We start from the raw sequence: 17,305 nt of genomic DNA, 5'->3' as shown, positions 1-17,305 counted from the left end.
TGGGGTAATGGCTGCTCCTTATTATCTGCTACTCCCATTCTCTTTTCATGTTCTCGTTACTTCCTACTGGCTGTATCCATTTCTATTGCTGCATAACAAATTACCACAAATTTAGCATCTGAAGACCATGAACCTTTACAACCTCAGTTTCCATGGGTCAGGGGTCTAGGCATCACACTAGAGGATCTTTTCCTCAGGTTCTCAAGATTCCAGTGATGTTGGCCAGGGCTATGATCTATGATCAGGGCTGGATCCTCTTTCAAGGTCACTCTGTGCTGGCAAAATTCAGTTCCTGAGGTTGTAGGACCAAGGACCGCCCCTCAGCCTGATGTTTCCTGATAGGCGACTCTCTCCACAACATGGCAGTCTGCTTTAAGGATAAAGGGAGAACACATCTAGTTTCTACTTCTTGTCTCCTACCTTTGGGCACTTTTATAATCTCCCTTTTAACTAAGTCAAGTTATTACGGATCTTAATCACATCTACACCTAAAATCTCCTGGCCATTGCCAGAAAATGTAACTTAATCTTGGGAGTGAGAATTCATATTCACAGACCCTACCCACACTCTAGGGGAGGGGATTATATAGAGGATACACATCAGAGATAAGAACTCTTGGGGCCCATCCTAGAATTCTAACTACTATAGAAGGGATAAAAATCTTTGTTCAATCTAGCTTTTACATTTTCTTTAATGTTGTTCTTTTCATAGTGTTTTATTTATTTTTTTTTTAAAGATTTTATTTATTTATTTGACAAAGAGAGATTACAAGTAGCCAGAGAGGCAGGCAGAGAGAGAGAGAGGAGGAAGCAGGCTCCCCGCAGAGCAGAGAGTCCGATGCGGGACTCGATCCCAGGACCCTGAGATCATGACCCGAGCCGAAGGCAGCGGCTTAACCCACTGAGCCACCCAGGCGCCCCTTTTCATAGTGTTTTAAAACATTTCCTACTGAAAGCAAAATACTTCAGGATACTTTAACTTCATATAAAATGTGTTTGTACTGCAATTACTCATTACATAAGATGTTAAACGACTGGTGCTTTAATTCAACTAAATACATCATTCATGGTTCACAACATTCTCCATCAATTCTGCCCCAAGGCGTTAAGTGTTTGCCAAAGTGATTTGTTTAAAACAGAAACTTAGATTCATTCAGAATAAAACTGTTTGATTTTCCTGTTAGAACTTAGGTATTTTAGGTTACACATTTTATATTGAATTCACAAGATTATAGGTACTCATACAAAACTCTTGTAATTTGTAGTTAGCATTTAGAGCATTTCTCAACATGTTACCTTATGTATATACTGTGAAATTTGATTCAATGACTCAAAAGTTAGGAAATTCAGTTTTAAAATGTTTTATTTCATAGTTTATAAAAAAAAGTATTATGTACAAGACTCAAAGTAAATAGAAAGGCAGCTTTCAATCACAAATGGATGAGACAGTCGTCATTCAAACTCTACTGTGGAAGCATATTTAAGGCACACACCTCAATGTTAGGCATAAATAATTTTAACTATGCTCCAAGTTCTGGGTTTTATATCACATCTGCAAATATAAGACCCTGTGGTCAAATTTAAGATTGGTAAAGTCAATCCAAAACTGCTTATATACTGAGTACAGGCTTTACTATTACAAATACAAGATGTTAACTAACAGAATAGCAGTCCTCAAAGATCTTTGTCCCACGCTTGTACACCAGCAATCTGCTAATTTCCCTTCTTGTAGTTACTCTTCAAATTGTAGTCCTTATGCATTGAGTTCCCTATGCATCTCACCCATCTCCTTTATCTGAAATAGAAGAGAAAAAAATTTTAGGTAATTTTCCAGCCTTTTGTTCATCCTGAAAAGTTATTAAAAAAGAGGAAAGCAAGATGAATTATTCAGTTTATGAGCCTTATTTGGAAAAAGTAAAAAATGTACTACAAGAAAGCACACACTGAATGCATGACCCAAAGAATTTGGAGGTATGATGGCCAAAGTGACAGGGAAGTAGCAGGTGAGCTAGATCTGTAAGAATGGATACGGGCTTTATTAAATGTATGCCGTTTTTATATCCAGTAAGAATCAATGTATTTTCTATGATCAATCTTTTAATTTTATAGATGAGGACACGGAGTTCAGAATTAGGTGACTTGTACCAGACCACATAGTTAGTTATATAGGCAGAGCTGAGACAAGATGATGGAAACTACCACTGCTGGCAAACATTCTACCATGTGGCATGCATGGGACCAATACTTTATACTATACCAACTACTCTGTTTAATCCTTACAATAGGTCTGTAGTATCATCCCCAGTTTATAGATAAGGAAACACGGAGGCTTAAAGAAGTTAAATAACTTGCCTGCCCAGCTAACAAGTGGTCAGACCCACATCTGTATTACCATACTATAATATACTGTCATTCCACCTTTCTGTTGTGCTTCAGTTCAGGGAGTCTGTCCCCTAGACCTGTGGTCACTAAACCAGGTAAGCCAGATGATCAACTATGATATGGGAAAAAAAGTTACAACCTTCTAGTTCTACTGGATTGTTTTCAGTATTCTTTTACATTTCTGTGTTTCTTGGTAAGATATTATTAAAAAGCACATATACAAGTATAAGTAAATGCATAAATATGCAAAATGGTGGGTATACTGAAAATGGTATTGACAGGGTTTAGGAACAAGTGTGTTTCACATCCAGTTCCAAGTGACTGACATACTAATGATCTGACAGTCTGTTTCCACACTAATGTACATGACTAGGTAGCATGCAACTGCTCCAGTAGGACATAAACCAAGGTCTTTTTTAATGATTATTTCACTGGCATAGACAGTAAATCAGGTCATCAGTCACAAGGAGCTTCTCCAACATGAATCCATAGAGTATGCCTCAAAGATTCCACTAAAAGCTGACACTTCAACAAACAAAAATGTAGGCTTCCTATCCACTCCTCTGAGGCAAAACTCAGTACTAGCTGGTCTGCTGTGGAACTCATGCAAGAGAATGTAAGCATGGGGCGCCTGGGTGGCTCAGATGGCTAAGGGTCTGCCTTCAGTGGAGGTCATGATCTCAGGCTCCTGAACCCGCAGCCTGTCTCCCCTCAGCAGGGAGTCTGTGTGCCCCTCTGCCCACTTATGCTTGCTCTCTCAATAAATAAAATCTTAAAAAAAAAGGGGGGGGGATGTAAATAATGAAGCACTGAAAGATAGTCCCTAACCCTAAGGACTATACTATAAAGGGGCACCAGCATAACTGAGTCCTATCAGTGTCTAGAAAGGTACACTGATTATCAGGAATAGGAAATTTAAAAAGGGGGTCTTTATATAAAGTAATCCATTTACCTCAGCCTTCTCATACTTGGCCATTCTGTTCTTTCTGGAAATAACCTGAATGGAAAAAAAATGATGACTATTTAAGGACTGCTATCCAAAGAGAAAGTTGATCTAAATTAACATATAAATGTTTTTCATGGATACAATTCATATCTGAATAAATTTAACTTAAAAAATCTATCCACAGACATTATTTCTTAAAATTTCCCTATGAAACTAAAAGAAAAAAAAAGCCTACACTTATCATGAGGTACACTATGTATAGAATTGCTGTATCATCATGTTGTACACCTGAAACTAATGTAACACTGAATATTGTATTAAAAAAAAAAAAAATCAAAAAAAACTTTCAAGACTTCTTTCCCCACAAACCAGAATCTTTTGGAACAACAAAAAGCCTAGCACAACCAGTGAAACCAAAAAACTGCACTGAGGGCGCCTGGGTGGCTCAGTGGGTTAAGCCGCTGCCTTCGGCTCAGGTCATGATCTCGGGGTCCCGGGATCGAGTCTCACATCGGGCTCTTTGCTCAGCGGGGAGCCTGCTTCCTCCTCTCTCTCTCTCTGCCTGCCTCTCTGCCTACTTGTGATCTCTGTCAAATAAATAAATAAAATCTTTAAAAAAAAAAAACTGCACTGAGAAAACTATGAATAATCTTTAATAAAATCTAACAGCCTGGTAAGCAACTTTGCATTTTCTGTTCCATCCTTATACAAATATATACAAAAATACATGTGCATGAGTTCTGGGGAAGGGGAGGCAGTCTAAAAAAATGGGATCATACAGTATTATTTCTCTCTTTGCACAGCCTGTATAATCATTGGAACTTTTCCAGATTAAAAGCTATAGATTATACTAATTTTTTAATTAACTTTATTCCATACCATGGATATTCCACAATCTACTCATCAGTTCTCCTACAAATGTACACATAAGTCATTTCCAGATTGATCCTTAATAGCAACACTATAATACATAGCCCTGACCATGCTTCCTATGAACCTGTGCTTTTGTTTCTGCAGGACAATTTGATTTCTATGATTCTCTCATGTGTTTATTTCCCATCTGGATTTCTTCTGTAAATCCTCTATCCAGGCCTTTTACTATTCTTTATTTAAACTCATTATATGTTATGCTTAACAACCTTTTTCATTTTACCCATCATGAAGATTTTCCCCCAGCCGATCATTGACATTTTTCACTTTCCAGTATCTTTGCCATACAAAATGTTTCATTTCAATTCAGTCAAATATGTATCTTTTTGTTCATGGATTCCAGATTTCTCCCCTTACTTGTTTCCCTTTACCACTAGATTGTACACACATTTCCTAAATTAATTTTGAGAGTTGTTCTAATTTTTTAACACTTTGGACTATCATCCACCTAGAATTTGGGTTTGAAAATGAGTGCACTGCTCCATGATGTGCCTTTCACACAGGTGTGCAACATGGCCTGCCATGGCGGGGTGAAATAGGAACAAACATTTTTTTCCTTCCAGATGGAGCCAAGTGGAATTCCACTGAACCGAAAATCCACGTTCCCACATACCCTCTAATCTATTTCTAAATTCTGCTACGCTGTTAAGATTTGTAATGGTGGAGCACCCTTACATTTCTAGAGTAAACCCTGCTGTTCAGGTGGTGCTTCTACTGAAGCACTGCTAAATTCGATTTGCGAATCTTGTTTAGAATCGCTCTTCGTATTTACCACTTCCAATTCTTTCCATGGTAACGTTAACTGGGTTCTGTTGTTGCATTTCACTGAATGGTCTGGGAGTGCAGGGACTTTGCACTGATGCTAGCAGGACTGACTCGTGGACTGTTTGAGCGAGAGAACTGATGGACATTTGCTGCCCGACAGTCACATAACTGACCTGTGAGGGGCTTGGCTACAGGCTTTTCTCAGATTGGTATCCTTTCTTGCTTTAGAAGTGACTATTTTATAAAAAAGGACCAGATGCAAGAGATTTGTTCACTATATGGAATTATAAAAAATGAAGCTTTTGTTTCATGAACATGTTCCAGAACACGCGTGTAGCTCTCAAGCTGTCACCTTTTCATGAAAGAATATGCCCTTAAGAGAAAGTTGACTTGTTCTATACTCACCAGCACAACGATTCCAGCAATAACTGCTAAGGTCACGACCACAATGACAGCAATAATACCAGCTTGTAGACCCTGCATTGAAAATTCAGGTGGTTTTTCATCAACATAGTAAATTGCAGTTCGACCGGGTTCCAAATCCAGTTGTTCCCCATTTATTCTCAGGTCCATTCTGTTGGAATGGAACAAGGATTCATCTTTAACCTGTATTGAGAAGGAGAGGAAACAATTTAAAATATTTAAGAAAACCCACCATGGGGATGCCTGGGTGGTTCAGTCATTAGGTATCTGCCTTTGGCTCAGGTCATGATCCTTGGGTCCTGGGATCGAGTTCCACATCTGGCTCGCTGCTCAGCAGGAGCCTGCTTCTCCCTGCCTCTTCCCTTGCTTGTGCTCTCTGACAAATAAATAAAATCTTAAAAAAAAAAAAAAAAAAAAAAGAAAGAAAGAAAGAAAAGAAAACCCACCACGGCCACACAGAATTACTTGTCAATTATACACCAAAAGAACTGCTGCCAAAGATTTTTGTAGTTTCAGTGGTAACATTCTCATGTGCTCAAACTTAAAAATACTTTATTGCGGGAAAATTTCCAACATATATGAAAGTAGAAAGAATAGTATAATGAAGTCCCGTTATCCCTATCATTCTGGATTCAACAATATAAACACATGGCCAACCTTCTTCAACTCATTCGTCCTTCCATCCTTCCTCCCTCCCTCTCCTCCAGGCCAGTTTATTTTAAAGCAAATACCAGGTTTCATCAGAAAATGGCTCAATAGAATATATTAAAGTTTATTTTTTATAATAATAAAGTAGAAACAAATGATTTATCTTTTTAAAAAGATTTTAATTTATTTGACAGAGAGAGAGAGCAAGTAGGCAGAGCTGCAGGCAGAGAGAGAGGGAGAAGTAGGCTCTCTGCTGAGCAGGGAGCACAGTGCAGGGCTTGATCTCAGGACCTTGGGATAATGACCTGAGCTGAAGGCAGCCACTTAGTCGACTGAGCCACCCAGGTGTCCGAAACAATTTATTATTATTATTATTATTTTTTAAAGATTTTACTTATTTATTTGACAGAGAGAGAGAGAGCACAAGTAAGCAGAGAGGCAGGCAGAGAGAGAGGGGGAAGCAGGCTCCCCACTGAGCAGAGAGCCTGATGTGGGGCTCGATCCCAGGACCCTGAGATCATGATCCAAGCTGAAGGAAGAGGCCTAACCCACTGAGCCACCCAGGCACCCCCAGAAACAAATTATTTTAATCACACTAGTTCCACATCATTTCTTACTTAACTTCTTGTGCACGGACACCATAATGGGATATACACACAAACTAAGTAACTATCAAGGATGCAATAGGTCAGAATTATGAGAGAAAATATTCTAGGTTAAAGAATTTGAAAAAAAGGCATAAATATCCAATAGGTCAGAAAGGTGTGTGAGAAAGATGAATGGGTCAGATGAGGGCAAAGTTAATCGCAGCATAAGAACCACAAGGACAAAGTGAATTGCAGCACAAGAACCACTCGGGGAACAGAGGGGTGGCTGATGTGTAAGTGGAGAAAAAGATGATGAAAGATCTTCAATCCATTGACAGACAACATTACATTTCTAAACACAGGAATAAAACGAAGAAGATTATACTCACATCTTTTTCAAAATAGTAAGCCACATCAGCTATGTCCACATCACTCTGAGTTTTCTGAGATGAATTTTGCATCAGATCAATAGTGATAAGATCATTTTCATACTGGGGGAGAAATGAAAAATGCAAATCATTATCAATACAACCAAAATCATGTAAAAATATGTTTCAAAAATCTGTATATTCAGTTTTCTATTTTCCGTAATCCACATGTGTCAGTGTTCCTTTCCATTAGTAGGTAACTGTAATTCACAAATCTTTAGGAGATTTTAAAATCTACCCAAGGGAAGACAGCAATACAAATAAAGGTAAAGATGATGCGTATTTTGTTTTCAGAAGAGTATTTTCTTCCCTTGGAAAAAACTTAAAATAAGATATTAAAGTATCTTATTTGAGGACACCTGGGTGGGAGCTAGGTTCTCCCCCTTTTCTGCTTGCCATTCCCCTTGCTTACGGCTCTCTGTCAAATAAATAATTAAATCTTTAAAAAAATTTTTTTTAATAAATAAAGTACCTCATTTGAAAAAAAAAAATTTTTTTTTACTTGAGGGTGCCTGGCTGGCTCAGTCAGATAGAGCATGCAACTCTTGATCTCAGGGTCATTAGTTCAAGCCTCACACTGGTCAAAGAGCTTACTTTAAAAACAAAACAAAACAAAACAAAAAATAAAGTATCTTATGTGGTTAGGACTACTTTAAAAATAAAATGCTAGGGCGCCTGGGTGGCTCAGTGGGTTAAGCCGCTGCCTTCGGCTTAGGTCATGATCTCAGGGTCCTGGGATCGAGTCCCGCATCGGGCTCTCTGCTCAGCAGGGAGCCTGCTTCCTCCTCTCTCTCTCTGCCTGCCTCTCTGCCTACTTGTAATCTCTCTCTGTCAAATAAATGAATAAAATTTAAAAAAAAAAATGCTAGGGGCTCCTGGGTGGCTCAGCTGGTTAAGCATCTACCTTTGGCTCAGCGCATGATCTCACAGTCTTGGGACAGAGCCCCACATTGGGCTCCCTGCTCAATGGGGAATCTGCTTCTCACTCTGTGCTCACTGCGCACTCACTTTCTCAAATAAATAAATAAAATCTTTAAAAAAATAAAATGCTTAAGAAATGCAATTGAAAATGCAATATGCATTTACCATGTTCTGCTTTTAAGGAGCAGAAAAGTATAGTCCCTCCTGTCCTTAAAAATGACATCAATTTTCTGTCTTGAAAAAGTTCCATCACACTGGGGCACCTGGGTGGCTCAGTGGGTTAAAGCTTTTGCTTTCGGCTCAGGTCATGATCCCAGGGTCCTGAGATGGAGCCCTACATCAGGGTCTCTGCTCAGCAGGGATTCTGCTTCCACCACCCCCCTCTCTGACTATTTGTGAGCTCTGTCTGTCAAATAAATAAATAAAATGTTTAAAAAAATAAAAAAGTTCCATCACATCATTCAAGTATTTTTCAACCAGAGATATTACATTTTCCTTAAGGATAAAACAGGTTTTCAAAGATTATGGAAGGAAAACAAGAAATTTGAATTATTAAGTGTCCTAGTTTAAACGGTTGTTCAAATGCAGCTTAACCACTATCAAAAGGTGGCTCAGTAGGTTAAGCCGCTGCCTTCGGCTCAGGTCATGATCTCAGGGTCCTGGGATCGAGTCCCGCATCGGGCTCTCTGCTCGGCAGGGAGCCTGCTTCCCTCTATCTCTCTCTCTGCCTGCCTCTCCATCTACTTGTGATCTCTCTCTGTCAAATAAATAAATAAAATCTTTAAAAAAAAAAAAAAAAAAAAGTCATACCCCAAACACTCTATCTCACTAAGTCTCAGCTAAAGCTCATTTACTCAAAACAAACATCTTACCAGAATATTTGTGATATATTTTGGATCCAGCTGATAACGAGTTGTGATTACCTCCTTAAGTGCACTGTAAATAATTAAAAAACTGTGTTATTAAAAAATGCATACTACATAACATTAAGAAGCACTATTTTTTTTAAAGAAGCACTACTTTTTTTTTTTTAAGATTTTATTTATTTATTTGACAGACAGAGATCACAAGTAGGCAGAGAGAGAGAGAAAGAGAGAGAGAGAGAAGCAGGCTCCCTGCTGAGAGGAGAGCCCAATGCGGGGCTCGATCCCAGGACCCTGAGATCATGACCTGAGCCGATGGCAGAGGCTTTAACCCACTGAGCTATCCAGGTGCCCCAAGAAGCACTACTTTTTAACTAAGCAGGTAGTTCAAGCTCTAGAACTGTCATTAATCAAACTCGTCTTTAAAATGTTATGCCAGGGGCACCTGGGTGGCTCAGTGGGTTAAGCCTCTGCCTTCGGCTCAGGTCATGAGCTCGGGGTCCTGGGATCGAGCCCCATATAGGGCTCTCTGCTCAGCAGGGAGCCTGCTTCCTCCTCTCTCTCTGCCTGCCTCTCTGCATACTTATGATCTCTCTCTGTCAAATAAATAAATAAACAAAAATCTTAAAAAAAAAAAAAAAACCCCGTTATGCCATTTTGCAACTAACAGTGATGCTAAAACTGCTGAGTTATAGTTTGATTAGAAATAGGATATTTAGGGGCGCCTGGGTGGCTCAGTGGGTTAAGCCGCTGCCTTCGGCTCAGGTCATGATCTCAGGGTCCTGGGATTGAGTCCCGCATCGAGCTCTCTGCTCAGCAGGGAGCCTGCTTCCCTCTCTCTCTCTGCCTGCCTCTCCATCTACTTGTGATTTCTGTCAAATAAATAAATAAAATCTTAAAAAAAAAAAAAAAAAAGAAAGAAATAGGATATTTAGGGCTCCTGGGTGGCTCAGTTGGTTAAGCAACTGCCTTCAGCTCCTGTCGCAATCCTGGAGTGCTGGAATCAAGTAACACATTGGGCTCCCCGCTGTGCAGGGAGTCTGCTTCTCCCACTGACCTCTCTCTCTCAAATAAATAAATAAAATCTTAAAAAAGAAAAAAAAGAAAAACAGGATATTTAAACAGGATCCTAGTTCTGCTCACAGATTATAATTATTAATTACAAAGAGGTGAGGCACCTTGGTGGCTCAGTTAAACATCTGCCCTCAGCTCAGGTCATGATCCCAGGGTCCTGGGATTAACTCCCGTGTCAGGTTCCCTGTTCTGCAGGGTGTCTGCTTCTCCCTGTGCCCCTCTCCCTGCTTGTGCACACTCTTTCTCTCTTTCAAATAAATAAAATCTTTTTTAAAAATTAAAAAAAAATTATTACAAAGAAGTAACCAGTAACTCTACATTACAAATCTGATAGATACCTCCTTAACCAGAGTTAACATCACTAATAAAGAAACAAGAAGACATCATGTGCTTCCTGATGTGAAGTACTAAGAAGGACACACGATCACTTAACGAAGTTTTTCTGTCAAAAATGCTTAGCCTGGATTTAATTATGAGGAAACATCAGGTAAATCCAAATCTGAGGGACAGCCTATGAAATAATCTGCCTATACTCTTCAACAATATCAACACCATGAAGAGGTGAAGGACTAAGAAAGGCCAAGACCGTGTTCCATATTAAAAGAGACTAAAGCATCACAACAACTAAATCCGTAACATGATCTCAGACTGGGTTCTGGATGAAAGGGGGAAAAAATTACCATAAAGATCAATGTTGGGAAAAATGACGCAATATGGTATAACATTAAATCTCCTGAATCTGGTAACTGTAGAGTGGTTACATAACAGAGTGCCTTCTGGGGAGCCTGGCTGGCTGAGTTGGTAGAGCATGTGACTCTTATTGGGGTTGTGAGTTCAAGTCCCACATTGGGCTTAGAGATTACAAGAAAGAAAAGAAAAAAAAGCGTGTCTTTTATTCCTAAGGAAAGATACACTGAAGCATTTAGCTATAAAGGGACAAGTCTACAACTTGTTCTCAAATGATTCTGGGAAAAAGATATTAATACATGTTTAGGGAGATATACAAAATACACATCAACATAAAAAGAAAATGGGGCAAAATGTTCATTGATGACTCTGAGTGGAGAGTACCACAGGAATCTGTACTATTCTTGCAACTCTATTTCATTATAGTATACTATTATTTTTTCATAAACACAAAGAAGTATTAAGACTTGTTTTAGTTCCTCTAATGGCTTAGAATGAAAACCTGAATACCACCTATGCAAATATAATGCACCTAACAGTACGTACGTTCTCAAACTTTCTATATCATAAGGTGTTTCTCTTGTTTTGTGCTTCAGTTCAATGATGATCCAGCTGTAAGGTAAAAATACAGTATTTTATGACTATAACAACTCAGCCTTTTATAGTATTTTCCTAATAAGCTAACAGCAAAATTCCCAAGTGGAACTCCAGTACAATCAACAAAAAAAGATTCATGCAATAGGTTTGCCCTTCATTTCTTCCTTGGCCCCCACACATTGCTCATAAAGCACTCATCCAGGAGAAAACACCCTTTTGAACACGTCAACTCTGGCTCTGGGCCATCATATTCAAGGTCATGTAAAGTCAAGGCTTAGCTGGTCATGCTAGGCCACATTCATGGGAAGAGACAAAAAGGCACTAAGAGAAAGAGAAAAGTGACCATGAGGCTCCAGAAGACCAAAGGAGAGAGTGCCTTTCTAGGTGTGGATGACTTTCCAGCTCTAGCCACTTTTAATAAAGCCTCTTTTGTTTAAGCTAGCTTGAGTGTGGTTCTGTTCCTTTTTACTGTATAAAATAAATTTTATTGAGACACCTGGGTGGCTCAGTTGGTTGGACTGCTTTCGGCTCAGGTCATGATCCCGGAGTCCCGGGACCAAGTCCCGCATCGCGGGCTCCCAGCTCCATGGGGAGTCTGCTTCTCCCTCTGACCTTCTCCTCACTCATGCTCTCTCTCACTGTCTCTCTCTCAAACAAATAAATAAATAATATTTAAAATAAATAAATAAATAAATTTTATTAGTTTTTATTTAAATTCTAGTTCATTAACACAGCGCAACACTGGTTTTAGGGGCAACCATATCTCGCTTTAAAACACAATAAATGAGGGGCACCTGGGTGGCTCAGTGGGTTAAAGCCTCTGCCTTCGGCTCAGGTCATGATCCCAGGGATCTGGGATCGAGCCCCGCATCGGGCTCTCTGCTCGGCAGGGAGCCTGCTTCCTCCTCTCTCTCTGCCTGCCTCTCTGCCTACTTGTAATCTCTGTCTGTCAAATAAATAAATAAAATCTTTAAAAAAAAAAAAAACACAATAAATGAGTAAATATATAAACAATTTAAGCTTTTCACATACACTAACACTAACTGAACTTTCAAATCTGAGGAGTGTTATGGAAAAATAGAAGAGGAAAACCATGTTTAGTATACTACCACAAGGAAAATTTTTTAAATAAGAAAAACATATTGCTAGTGAAGGGTCTATAACAATCTGGTAACATCAGTTCTGTGGAGGTAAACTGGGTAGTTGGGGGAGGGGTTGAGATAAAATGGAAACTGCACTGTATACATACCCTTTCCTCTCTTTTGAATTCTAAACCACCAAGTCATATTACATAATCAAAAATAAATTTACTTAAACAAATCTGAAAAGTATGAAAACAAGAATATGAGAGCCCGACTCACTAGGTCCGCACTCGTTCGGAGCAGGATATTTCCTCCTCATTATCCTTATCTGTTCTTCGGACCCCTGCAGTGTTCACACACCAGCACGTGGTGGTGCCATTGCACTGCTTGGCTTTAAAGAGCCCCTTCTCATCACAGTCAGGATCATAGAGCCCATCATTATTCTGGAAAGCCCCTTCAGGTCTCACTCTTCTCCCAGATTTTGAGCTGGTCATTTCCGCCTTCATCACCAAACATTTGGTTGCCACTGTAAAGAAACTTTAATGTCACACTGAAAAGGAACTGCAGTTTTATGCTTAAGGAAAAAAAATTTAATTTGGGGTGACTGGGTGGCTCAGTCATTATGCATATGCCTAGAGCCCAGCATTCGGCTCCTTGCTCAGTGGGAGGCCTGCCTCTCGGGAGGCCTGCCTCTCCCTCTCCCACTCCCCATCCCTGCTTGTATTCCCTTTCTCTCTGTCAAATAAACAAAATCTTAAAAAAATTGAACTCCAAACTCCCAGAGCCAAAGATTATTGCAGACTTACATGTTCCCATGTTCACTTTTTAAATTTTAAGACGCTTCAGCTACGAGATGATTTTGACAAAATAATGATTCAAATTTGAGCCCCCAAAATGCTTCCTGACTTGAGATACATAAATTTAAAAAGACTAGGTCAAAATACAATTTAAAGGCAATGAGGATATTCTACTCACGTTTTGAGCAAATGACGGAATTTTGTGCACCAAGCGAAGTACACTCGCACTGACCGTGTGTGTTCAAAGAGCAGTTTGTGGTCAGTTTATAGTTTTCACAGACACATGCTAGATAAATTAAAAAAACAAAATCCCTTTTTACAATGTGAATCCGACTATGAACTCTGGTGTCTCAGCTAAATTACACTCTAACAATAATGCCTAAGTTACAGAGCCACAAAGCCTTAAAATGTTTTACTTTTCAGCTGTAATTTGAGTGGTTGATACTGTGGTGAATGGTTTGTATATATATATTCTACAGGCACATAGTCTCATTTGCATGCATTCCCATCTCGATTTTTTTAAGCCAAGAATATAGCCTTCCAAAAATCAGATTCAGCTCTGTCTCCATGATGACACTCCAGTCTCAGATCCTTCCCTCCCCAGGTACTGCTAGACAAACCCTTGCCTGTTAGCTACTGACTCTTCCTGAAAATCAACAATTACAATTCGGAGATCTGGAATAACTCATTTCCTCCCTCCTCTCAGCCCGTTTCCTTAAAAAGAGATGCTTGCTTTTGAGCTTAATGGTAACACGGCCAACCCGTGGACAATTTTGTATCTTGGAAAAATTATACTTTCACATGCACTTGGGAGCACTTTTGTTTGTGACCTTCCTAACCAAATTAAATCCTAGTACCCAACTTCAAAAGTGATATTACACAGCTTATGTTGGATAGTAATGCCAGTTTAATAGTTGTATCTTTGGGCACCTGGGTGGCTCAGTCGGTTAAAGCAACTGCTTTCTGCTGGGGTCATGGTCCCGGAATCCTGGGATCGAGAGTCCCACCCAACATCAGGCTCCCAGCTCAGGGGGAAGTCTACTTCTCCCTCTCCCTCTGCCCCTCCATCTGCTCCTTCTCGCTCTCTCAAATAAATAAAATCTTTAAAAAAAAAAAAAAAAAAGGTTTTATCTTTGACTACCTCAAAAGTTCGTTTTAACTTCAAAATGGCAAGTCCCCCTAATTCATTTTAATTGTTAGCTATATTTATATTAGCTATATAACAACAAAAACCAATGTGACAAACCAAAGAATTTTTATACTGCTTCATATGTCAAGTTGGCTTTAGTTATTCCCTGTTTAAGTTATAATTAATATGAACCACCTATATAATCCGTCCAGCACTAAACTCAGTATTGGGATCACAAAAGGAAACAGTGGCTGTCCTCAGGGAGTTAAAGCCTTATGCAGCACTTTTCTGTATAGAGGCTCAAAAGCACCTTTTCATGTCCAAGGGATGTGAAATTTAAAACAGACCAATCAGGTACAGATTTTTCTGAACCTAGAGCAACTACCATCACTTTAAAGCAATTTAAGATTAAGTACTTAGACTTGGACTGGAGCTAGAAAAACAGGAGTTGATTACACGCATTATTTGAAAGTGTAATGAATTAGACCCATGCTCTGTTGGTGAAGGTTTCCTTTCCAGAAAGCTCTGGCCAATTGCCACTCTATCTCTGGCCACCGTCTCACAAAAAAAAAAAAAAAAAAAAAAAAAAATCAAGAGATGGCAGACAAGATGTTTATTCCAAACTAAGAAAACTGTGATCAAACCACATGTCCATTATGGGGATAGGAGCGCGGCGACCTTTCACACCAGAGATTGTCCCGTCACCACTTACACTGTGGTTTCCAAGACTAAAAGAAACGGAAAACTCTAGATGTTATGTGGGACTAAAAACACATATACGCACACAAGATATAGAACTGTGTTTCCGTCTAGGGCAATGTTTACAGCAATGTCTAAAAGAAAAACATACTGGAATTAATAATGGGATTCTCTTCAAGTGCTGGGATTGTGGGTTTGTTTTGGTTTTGGCTTTTACTCTTTACACATACCGGTATTTCTGGGTTCCCTACAGTAAACTTGGCATTACCTACAACATGCTTAAAAAAGGGGAAACACCCCACTCACACGACAGGTTGTGAAGGCCCAGGACTAGCTCCGCGCGCAGGTGCGTAGCGGCCCCGGCGGCCTCCCTGCAGCCACCTGTCCCGCCTTCGAGACCCACATCCGGGGCCAGCCACAGGTGCGGAGGGGAGGAGCGGGGCGGGCCAGCAGGGGGGTCGCCGCCAACTCCCGCTCCTGGCGCCTGCTAGTTTCCGCCCGCTAGGACCCCAAGCGTGCGCCCAGGCCGGAGGAGGCAGGCGCGCACAGACGGCGCCGGAAAGTCCCTGGACATGGCCACTCGGTTCCCTGCCTGCCCCGCGCCCTTGCTCCGGGCCACCTTCTTGGAGAGCGGTGCAAAGCGGCGAAATGAGGCGGCTCCCTCGCGGCCGTGCGAGCGGGCGCCTTCCCGCCGCCTCCTGCGCGCAGAGGGGCCTGGGCTGGGGCAGCCCCGCGGTCCGTTCCAGACGGGCAGGCGCGGCCGGCCGCTCCTTCACCACCATCTCCGCCTCGGATGCCGAGGAGCGTCCCCGCCCGGCCCAAGCCCAGAACTCTGTTCCTTACCTTTCTGAGCCACGGCCACCGTCACGGTGGCCGCCGCGAACAGAAGCCCGAACGCGAGGACCTGGGAGCGCGCCATATTGCGCGCGCGTCGTCTAGAGGGGCGCGAGGCGGGCTGGGGGCTCGCGGGAAGGCGCGCGGAGGGAGCGGGGCGCCGGGAGCCCACTGGCAGGCCGGGGACGCGCGGGACCGCGTCGGAAGTACCGCGGCCAGGTGCTGCGGGGCGGAGGGTGTGAGCTCGCCAAGGGACTGCGCACTCTGCAGACGCGGCGGGGCGGAGCAAACCTGCCCGACCTGGCGGCCCCGCCTCCCGGGCCCGGCCCCAGGCTGCTCACCTCCGCCCGGGGACCGGCGGGCGGGCGGGAGCAAGCGCTCCTCCCCCACACCCGGCGCGGCCGTTGGGGCGCCCACCCTCCCCAGGTGTTAGCGAGCGGCGCCCAGCCCAGGGCGGCCGGCAGGTGCTTCCTCCTGCGGCAGCCCGTGGGGGCTGGAAGGACGGTGGGCTGCGACTGTGACGGTTGGCAAGGACCGTTGGTGGCCACGGAGAAAAACTGAGTCTTCCTTTTACCAGAGGAAGCACGACGTTGCACCTTGAAGAAATGGGGCCCCAAAGAAAGAGAGGTCTGGGAAGAGGAAGGTGGAAGCTGAAATGGAGGAATACAAAGGGAAGCGGGAATACCGTCCGAACCACAATAAAAAAAAGTCGACCTTTGGGCTTCACCTGGCGGCCAGACTCCTTTGAAACTAGAGAAGAGAACTCTTCCTGGCTTCCGGGGTGGGGTGGAGGGGATGACAAATTCATGATCTTTATAATTCTCATTCTTTTACCGTTTTTATAAGCACTTTTAGCACTTGAAGATGTAAGAAAAGATGTTCCCATAGAGCCAACTGATGAGAAGTGAGTTGATTACGGCTTCGATTAATATTGCAGAACAATGTTGATGAATCTTTTGAAGTAGATATGAAGGACAGTCATTTGTTTCAGTGCAAATGAATTCAAATTACGACATGCTATTATTACGGTCTTAAAAATTGAAATGCCTCGAGGCTTTCTAAGTATTGTTTTTAATGTTATTTTGACTAGCTGTAATAGGATAACCTGTTTTAAAAGGCTTTCTTCCCAGTTTTAGAGTTCAAAAGAGGAAAGATGAAAAAGCAATTTTAAGATTCAACTAAATTCGATTAATATTTACAAGTGTATATCAAGTAAAAAATTATGAGGAATAATTACTGAGCAATAATGTAAGTTGTAGTCCTGTTGCCAGTTGATTAATGTAAATAGTCCCATTACAGTGAGTACCTGTAAAACTTGAGTTTTACGTGGACATTAAATAAGCTGTTTAACTACTTAATGGTTAACTTTGTAAGAAAATCCTGTCAGTCTTCTAAATCTGTAAATCTGAGTTACTAGACCTGATTTTGGAACTTCGCAATCTGTTCAGCAATTTCAGGGAAAAGAATAGTAGTATCAAATCGGGAACAAGTTATCAACCCGCTTTTTTGCATTT

The 17,305-nt window shown here is 41.4% G+C and overlaps 1 protein-coding gene across 1 annotated transcript; it reads right to left on the bottom strand.

Moving 5' to 3' along the window:
• Window positions 1-1,344: 1,344 nt before the first annotated feature.
• EPCAM (epithelial cell adhesion molecule) lies at window positions 1,345-16,039 on the bottom strand. The gene is made up of 9 exons (XM_044263893.1): window positions 15,801-16,039; window positions 13,308-13,415; window positions 12,612-12,858; window positions 11,200-11,265; window positions 8,902-8,965; window positions 7,070-7,171; window positions 5,428-5,628; window positions 3,334-3,378; window positions 1,345-1,794 (listed from the first exon to the last, which is right to left on the bottom strand). Exons 1-9 carry the CDS (start codon window positions 15,874-15,876, stop codon window positions 1,753-1,755), a joined length of 951 nt encoding a protein of 316 aa, XP_044119828.1. The 5' UTR covers window positions 15,877-16,039; the 3' UTR covers window positions 1,345-1,752.
• Window positions 16,040-17,305: the final 1,266 nt, after the last annotated feature.

Source organism: Neovison vison, chromosome 8 (assembly GCF_020171115.1).
Source record: "Neovison vison isolate M4711 chromosome 8, ASM_NN_V1, whole genome shotgun sequence".
Classification (NCBI taxonomy): Eukaryota; Metazoa; Chordata; class Mammalia; order Carnivora; family Mustelidae; genus Neogale; species Neogale vison.
Note: the sequence above shows the minus strand (reverse complement) of the source record. Positions and strands in the feature narration are given on the sequence as shown.

Bases quoted from the DNA above. Each gene is read 5' to 3' on its own strand.
- EPCAM (XM_044263893.1), bottom strand. From the start codon at position 15,876: ATGGCGCGCTCCCAGGTCCTCGCGTTCGGGCTTCTGTTCGCGGCGGCC. The intron at 8,966-11,199 runs GTACGTACTGTT...AATTATTTACAG, and splicing joins GATATAGAAAGTTTGAGAAC to TGCACTTAAGGAGGTAATCA. The intron at 3,379-5,427 runs GTGAGTATAGAA...TTTTCCATTCAG, and splicing joins TTGCTGGAATCGTTGTGCTG to GTTATTTCCAGAAAGAACAG.